We start from the raw sequence: 8,653 nt of genomic DNA on the forward strand, positions 1-8,653 counted from the left end.
TAGTGACGCTTCCTCAATGCGCAAAGCTACGGCAGCCCCGCTGCAACATATGTATCTTCTGTACTCACCAGTACAGAATGACGTTCCCTATTTGGGAACATACACTGGCGCTGAGACCGACGTGTCTTCAGCATCTGAAGGAGCCATTCACTTTGCGTTAAACCTTCCACGAGATCTTCATTTCGAAATTTATTAAGGTCCCCTGTATACAAGCTCAGTGTGCCCAAAATTAAGTGTTATGAGGGAACATCTTCGGATAATATAGTCCAAGTTCCTTAAGATCCAAAATGTTCAGACTTTGACATAAAAGTGGAAAATGTGAATGATTTTCTCCGGTAGTCGCTAAAAAATTCGTGCTGACACAGCTGAAGACTTACTCACGAACATTATCTTTTGCACCCCCCTGTACAAGTCGCAGATCACCGAGATTATGAGCGCGAAGTATTTCGAGAGCGGACTTGATGACGTCCGTCATCCTGATCTTCAAATTCAACGAGTACTTCATCAACACAGCGCAATATTGGCAATCCTCCTTTTTGACCTTATGCTTGGCAAACAAACAGCACGTGTCAGATAGACATGGTGAGAAGCCAACATCATGCATATTTTCTTGTGACTAAGCTTATTTGAGAATGAAGCAAGCGTCAGTGCCACACAGCTAAAGCTTGCTTCATCCTTAAACAGACTTTGGCGTAATTCGCACACCAATTTGTCAGGGAGATGAATGCCTTCTGATATTCACAGTTAGTCCTCGTAATTCATATCGCCATAAAAAATGCAGTTTTTCAAGTCAAGTTGACAAATCATGTTTTTTTCTAACAGCGAATAGAGAAGATCGAACGCACGGAATGAAGCTTGCGACTGAAGGATAATTTACATAAGCGATCGCTACCCCCATAGCCCTGCATTATTCATGTACCACAAGACGCGCCTTGTACCGAATTGTATCCCTACACATCTCCGTACTATTGAGCACCCACTTGCAACCGATATCACCAGTGACATGCAGACGCTGAATCACATCCAAGGATCAAAGCAAATGTTTTGATCCAACAGGGATCTTGAGATGATGCCGTCGCTTCCGCTTACGTGCGAGAAATCTTCAGAGAATATTAAAAAAAATTATAGCTTTTTGTGCAGCGAAGGCTTTTAGATCTGGTTAGTTTGTGTCCAAAAACATGCCACGTTCAGGTTCATGACATTATAATCTTGTGTGCATCATGAACACAATTTTGTGTCACAGGATGGGTGCAAGCAGGCCGTTCGTCGTCGCCAGCAGCGATATCGAATGAAGGCAGCTTTATCTTCTTTTCTTCGGTCAAGACGGGCATTACATGGTGCCAGACAATGAGTAAGTGCTTATGAGGTATAACAAGGTACGATGTCGGCATGTGACACTTGGTGAATCAAACTAACTTGAGACAACCTCGTTCGATCCTGATGACTGATTGCGTTTTCAGGATCGCGTCGTCGACAGGGGCATAATTTTCATTAATAACTTGAAAATTTTGTCGGCCTGATGTTGCAATCAATTATCAATCTTAGTGGCTTTAGACAGGTGGTGGAGTAACTTCGTCATCGCCAATGGCTGATCTCAGCCGAACCCTATACTGATGGAGATATATAATCGACGGCAGTCGTCCGCGACACTCTGTAACTCTCATCCCGAACACGTTAACTTTGAAACGGACGACGTGAGCATCGAGCCAATCCACTCGAACGTATCCTCGTACACGTAGCCGCACATATTAAACAATCTCACTTGAATTCAAAACGGCTTGGATCATCAAATTGAATGGAGAAGTATTGTGTCGCGATGAGCGGATTTTCATAGTCGATTGATCGTGTAGGCAGGGTCTATCACCGTTTTATTAACTATTAGCTATTGTTGATATATAATTGTTTGTGCCGTTTTAGCTGCCAAGCAATCGTTTAGCTTGTTAAGTCCATTTTACAGAACTGATCTGATGGAGATACCATATTGCGTGCAGATTTTATTTAACCGCTGCTGCAATATTTTGCCATTATCTGTTCGGGTGCATATAATGCGCCTTGTAATGTGGGCTTCCAGAATAGCCGTAAATACTTTATTGGCTGCTCAAATCATTGCTTGTTATCACTAATGTCCACGCTGCTAAAAATTCTGGCAAAATACGTGGCGGACATTTTTCACACACACAGCCCTCGGAATGAGAATAAAACGACAGTTGATGCACCCTATACACAACAAATTGAAGACCAACAACACGCTCCGAGGCAACGTAAGTGAGGTGGGTGTGTCATAGGATTGCTTTTCTTCACGTCTTCGACACACTTTACATTTCACTGATGTCGTTTATGTTGGAACTTGCACGCAGTGTGTAGCGTGTAAATCTTTTTGAGGTACTTTTCTTCCTCACTAGCCGATTATTGAACAAATTGTAAGACTTGCCTCCTCAAGGAATTCGTTTGCCTTAATCACAGTTAGGGCCAGTTTTGAGAGCAGCTTTCACTTTTTACCAATATCAAAGAGCACATTTCTCACGAAAGCAGTGTACCCGATCTCCAGCCTCAGTTCCCGCGAAATTTGCTTGGGGTTGTCTATGTCTCAGCGGAAGAGAACGAGTTAAATTCATACACTGGAAAATCAGGAGAGCAATCTCGCGTAGCAGCCGGCGCATTGGGATCGATGGTCTTTCACTCAGTAGCCGCATGCGCAATCGTACCTGCCGTCTTCATCTCGATGTGGTCGAGCCTTTTCTTACTGCCAAGAACCACAAACGCAGAAATTCTTCCCAGGTAGTAGCTCCAAGGACGATGGAATTCTCGCTGTTGCTTGCCTTCGATGCACTAAGGCAAATTTATTACTAAATCCTAAACATTCATATTCACATTAGCAACGCGTGGTTGCTCCACATCCATATGTGATGATTCAAGTATCTTCATGTAGTTATGTACAGTAGGCATTCAATCAAGAATCGATATGGTTTCGAAGAGAATCGCTAATTGGAATATGTTTGTTGTTGGCGACTGCGTTGGTGACAGCTCTGAAACCTAATGCGCACGTGTTGTCAACTTTTATTGGAATCTGCTGGTCAATACGTCTGACCCCGTTGACTCGTAAGAGTTTTGGCCGATCTTCATTGGTCAATCTATGCCTGAATGTATTCCTCCTTGCCACATCTTGAAGGTTTTTTAGCGCTTTACACTATGATTGATCACTTTTCTTGTTTTTGCTGCGACAATCATGTCATCCAGATATAGTCCAACGTACATTAAACCCTCCCATAATCGCTTGACATAAACGCGCGGGTACCCTACGTTTTCCTTAGTGCCATTGTTTATAAAGTGTCTTACTCCAGGCGCTTTCTGCTTGTTTCAATCAGTGCATAGCCTTGTTCAATTGACATACATATCCCCGAATATTGACGATAACCAGTGGAACTTTCGTATAAAGCATTGTCTGTCAGCACACTATTCAGAAATGCAGTAGTTGTCGAATATGGCATACACTGCATGTATCATCCAAATTTAAAATCATGTTGTCGATTAGTGGAAAGCTTAAAAAAGCGATTTCATACTTAGCTTGGACCCATCCGACAAGTCGTGCCTTGTACTGCACAACGTGCCATTTTGGTCACGTTTCTTGGCAAAGACCCGTCGTTATTCTTTTGTGCAATTGTTCTTACGTCTTGGCTTTGATATCGATGTTTGATTCTGCTCATGGTAGCAAATATCAGCTTCAAAAGCTTTGCACCACCTCCGTGCAGCATCGATTGTCATTGCTTGAGTATATGCAGTCGGTAAGTCTGTATCATCCTTACATCTTACTCTGTACGAAAGAGCAGCATCGGTAATGGGTTCTTCTTCGTCAATTTCAGCATGTTCCTATGTCAGTGGACTATCACTTCCTTCTTATTGCCTCTCCATCATCTGATCCATGCGAAGCGAAGCAACGGCTGAAGTCTTCGTCTTTGTCGCTTCACGATGAGATCAAATCACATTTCGAGGGCAGAAGTATTACCTGACGCGACTAATCAACTGGTCGTTTGCAACACTGGAGCTGATTTCTTCCCGTACTAGGCTTCCTATACCGCATATAAATGTTATATATAGTATTAAAAGTACTTCTGAATATATGCACTTTTAGATAAACAGAGCGATCTCACAGTGCTCATTATCTCAGAGGCTCTTACGCTAGCTCTTTGCAGGAGCGCACGGCTCCAACCGCTGTGCGTTTGCTGACGCGTACAATGAGAGTTAAAGTTTCATATGTGCAAAGTGCACGGCAACCATGTCGTTATTGTTAGTTCTTGAGTCATTCTCTCAACCGAGCGGTGGATCTGCATTTTTTGCAATGGATCATGACTTGTTCGAATACCTGTCCTTGAGGCAAATAGGCCGCTAAGCAAAAAAATCTATCTTGTGTCCCGATGGAAGTAGGGGATTGAAGACCAAAGGGTCGAAAACAAAAAACGCATACCTAGTTGTGCCCGCCAGCTTTGATGATGCGCTGGTGAGACAGGATTATGAGTGCCCAATCGGGTCCTGGTAGAAAAATAGATGCCCCACCACTGATGTTTAGCTCCCGGCACTTTGAGGCGAAGACTGAACAAGTCTCCCTCTGGTGATTGAAGTTGACTTTACCGGGAATTCAGTATTTTTACAACAGAGCCTCGGTGCCTTTGGCTTGCGATATCCACGCTAGGAGACTGCGCGCGAGAATATGCACTTGATTGCAATATTGCAATAACAATAGGGGTTTCAACTAGAGTACTTTGAGCAATAAAAGTCGCGAGTTTTCAAAATGTCGAATCAGGCGTAAAAATATTAGCTCGAAGTTTTTATATACCCGTCAGCAATGGCGGACTATATCCAGCGCTAAGAAATCTTATCACCGCAATATTAAATGACCCGTTTGAAACAAATGTAACGGCTACCATCTTTGAAGAGGGTCTCTAAACGGGTACAACTCATACCTAGACTTCCGCGCCTACTCTTTTTCTCTAAGTAATCGGTGAGCGCCGAATATACTTCAGATCAAAACTTGCACGTTGTGGGCAGGCTGGGATGCTATGTATATGAGCTATTCGAGATCGATAAAGACAGTAGAAATTACCCACGCTAAGGAAAAGGAGAGAATTTCGTAGCTACTGAATAGCTCCGGGGTGGTCGCAGATGTTTTGATGTACCGCATTCCTCGCCCGAGATGCTATGCCTTACCTCATGACTTGCCGTATTACAGCACTCATTCACTTGACACAAAGCGTATAAATTTTCCCTCTTAATAAGAATCTCAACGACAGAATACAGTACTAAGCACACGATAGCTCTTTGGATGGTCACCTCGGAGGAGAAAACGCATACTGCTCGGTGAGCGCTTATTAGCAGCCAATACGCATAATCAGCACATCTTTGTCGACATATAATGCATGTCGAAAAACTGCGTGCTGCAGTACCTTTCGTCAGCCTGCTGGTTCTGGTTGAGTGCTCGCAGTCCATAAGTATAGACTTTGTTTTAATTCTACACGCAAAGCGTACGGTGATACCAGTGTGGTCTTTGTGGACCCTCTGAGCAAGATGGCTCATTGTGATCGTATCAGCGACCATAGCCAGTGAGGATACGGCCAAGCTAATCCTGGATATCATGTTTTCTCCAAAATGGATTGCTGATAACCATTGTAATGAATGGAGACCAGCAATTAGCAACGAAACATTGCCAAAAATATTTTAAGGTGCTCGATACCAGACCAGACATGTCGACTGCTAGTCACCCGCAAACATATAATCAGGTAAATGCGGAAATCACGTTATGGATGGAAGCCTTTGCGGGACAAAATATTGGTGATGTTGCTAGTTGCCTCAAGTCACTATCCAAATAACACAGTTAAAATCTACACGGAGATCATTTTACATTAATGGTTTGGGACACCCCGAGTGCCTTTGACACCACCATGATGTAGCTTTAGTATTTGTGGAAGAAGGGATGCTAATCAAAATCGACTTGTTGGTACGCACGAACCCAACATTTGTGCATTTGCTAACGAAGATTATGAGAGACAAAAAATTGTCAGTATAAAGTGTGCTGCAGCCTCGCCTCCGATCTTTTCATCGATTATTAAATAAACTGTAGACTTGCTGTCGTGCTTGAATCCTATCGCTAATTCCAATTAATTGTTAAGATCATCAGATCCAATATTTTCTGGGCTAGCCGCAGGGAATCTGCAAAGACTACAGTAACTCGTAAATTATCGTATTCTACTTTTTATGGATCATATCAGTATCATGTGCAACATTATTCAGCTCTCAATGGTTTTAAAAGTATTCGTCCTCATACCGGGTTGTGCTACCTTGAATTTAAAGTTTTAACTGACTTTCACATTCTCAATTGCGCGAACTACCCCATCTTTGCCTGAGTACAAATGAAGACAAGCAACAACGAGATTTCTATCGCCTTTGGAGCTACTACCTGTGAAAAATTTCAGCGTGCATGGTTCTTGCCAATAAGAAAAGGCTCGGCCGCATCGAGATGAAGACGGTAGGTACAATTGCACATGCGACTACTGAGTGATAGACCATTGATTCTAATACACCGGCTGTTACGCGAGTATGCTCTCCCGATGTACCAGAGCATGATTCAAACTTGTTCTCCTCCGCTGAGACATTGACAATCCTAAGCGAGATCCGCGAGAAATGAGCCTACACAACCTTGTGCAATTCAAAACAGTTTCATGAGTATAGAATTTATCATCAAGGAGCACGTGCTAAACTCTGACGACCGTTGTATATTTTTTGCTGTTCAGTAGATATATTGCTTGTAGCATTCAATCAATTTTATATAGAATGAGATCATATATCTAACCAGCCAACATCCCATACTGCTTATGTCCAATCCTTAACGTAAATAAGACACCCTCGATATTATTACTCGGCATCTTCAAAAACTCTGCAAACTATTTACTGCTTCCAATTATAGCGCGCCATACATAATTGGACGACGTTTTTGCGTATATCAGGAATTTTCTCGGCTTTACAAAACCCATGGCGTTGGTACTGACAGCCGTATCTTTCATAAACCTTTTTCGATGATGCGGTGGTTTTAATGAGTTTAGGTATTTGCTTTGCAATAGAAGAGAAACCTCGATCATGCTAAAAGAAAGATACATTTGCTCAGCTGCATGAAGCACTTTAATTGCTAATATTACATCTGTATCAGTGCCAAATAAAGTTGTCTTTTGTGGATAACCTGCCACGCAAGGTTGTCAGACATACCCTTGAAAAGAGATGTTGAGTTCTGTAGCTCTCGCTCGTGCCATCCTTGTGTGGAAACCGCTAGTGCGACGTGCTATTTCTTCGCTTGAGACATGGATAAATCCATCGTCATCTCAACTTGTCACCCAGAGGTATATAACCTCCGACTCTTAGTTCAAAAGGCTAGCCGTTCTGCAGCGAACGAGGTGACTTTCGTGTACCCGTAATGCGGGCAACACCTGTAGTGCTCGCCCCTGGCGAAAGCGCAACAGATGACGAAGCTCTTCCTGAGATATGGGTGCAACGGCACCGGAAATGTTCCTCACTGCACAACCTACAGTTGAGCCACGAGGAAGTGGACGTGCATGTAGAGCGACACCTCCGATTCGAGTTTGCCAAACAAAAAGCACGCTGTCGATTTCCTTCGGACTGTCGCCCTGCGCGTATGGGTTAACCCCTAACGCTCCCGCGAGCTCTGTATCCGCGATTACAAGAGCTCTGGGATACTCCTTGAGCTCAGCTCATGGCCCTTCTACTTCCCGGGCTATTGCCGGGAAGTGCGGGACGTCCTGATCTTTCTGATCAAAAGTGTCTACGGCGACTGGGCAATCCTGCCGAAGTGGCGCTTCAAACTCTCACGAGTTTGCGGAGTCAGGATATCCCCACCACTTCCCCAGATATTGGATCTGACCCTGGTGACGACGTCGTCTTACTAGACGTTTCACGTGATAGTGGACGTCACCGTTCTAATCGAGACGATTCGGTAGCCCTTGAGGACGATAACTTTTGTGATCATAGCTCCGCTGATCGTCATACTGAAGTACCATATAGCTGTGCGGACACTCTTGATGATTTGAAGCGCGTCGTGCGCCTGCTGCCTCACCTTGTGGACTACCACACTCTGTCGGAGCGACTCCTAGCCGTGAAGCAGGCGAATACGTCGCTGCATGCGACAATGGAGCGCTTGGCGCCATTAGAGATGGAGGTTGTAGCACTCCGTGATCAGAACCAGTTGCTGGATCAGCTTCTTGGTGGCCGAGGGTCCGTGGGATCCGCTCCGGCGCCAACGCTTCCGCGTTCACTTGCGCCGGGTCCCGGTAGGGCTTGAGCAAGCCCACGTCAAACACCGGGTGGATGCGCATTCGTTTCGGAAGGTTCAGCGTGTACGCTAGGCCCCGTTTGGCCACAACCTTATACGGTCCGATATACCGTTGGCGAAGCTTCGTCCGGAAGATATTAGAGGCTGCATCTGTAGGCAGGTTTTTAGTATTCAATAAAAAGGTCTCGAACTTTCAAATTTACCTCCTCCTTTTTTCTTCTGCATATTGTACTGCAGGTCTTGGCTTTCAGCCATCGCATTGCGAACGTGTCGTAGGACACTCATTCTGGTAGACAAGAAGTCATCGACTTCTTTACGGATGGT

General features: G+C 44.3%; 2 protein-coding genes across 2 annotated transcripts; both read left to right on the plus strand.

Annotated features, from left to right (window-relative positions):
- Window positions 1-7,263: 7,263 nt before the first annotated feature.
- On the plus strand, window positions 7,264-7,457 carry PHALS_01208 (uncharacterized protein; the record flags this gene model as incomplete). The annotated part of the gene is made up of 2 exons (XM_024731029.1): window positions 7,264-7,382; window positions 7,418-7,457. 2 exons carry the CDS (start codon window positions 7,264-7,266, stop codon window positions 7,455-7,457), a joined length of 159 nt encoding a protein of 52 aa, XP_024581247.1.
- A 296-nt stretch (window positions 7,458-7,753) lies between these two features.
- Window positions 7,754-8,338, plus strand: PHALS_01209 (uncharacterized protein; the record flags this gene model as incomplete). The annotated part of the gene is made up of 1 exon (XM_024731030.1): window positions 7,754-8,338. One exon carries the CDS (start codon window positions 7,754-7,756, stop codon window positions 8,336-8,338), a length of 585 nt encoding a protein of 194 aa, XP_024581248.1.
- Window positions 8,339-8,653: the final 315 nt, after the last annotated feature.

The sequence above is a fragment of the Plasmopara halstedii genome (genome assembly GCF_900000015.1).
Source record: "Plasmopara halstedii genome assembly, contig: Scaffold_1343, whole genome shotgun sequence".
In the NCBI taxonomy this organism is placed as follows: domain Eukaryota; phylum Oomycota; class Peronosporomycetes; order Peronosporales; family Peronosporaceae; genus Plasmopara; species Plasmopara halstedii.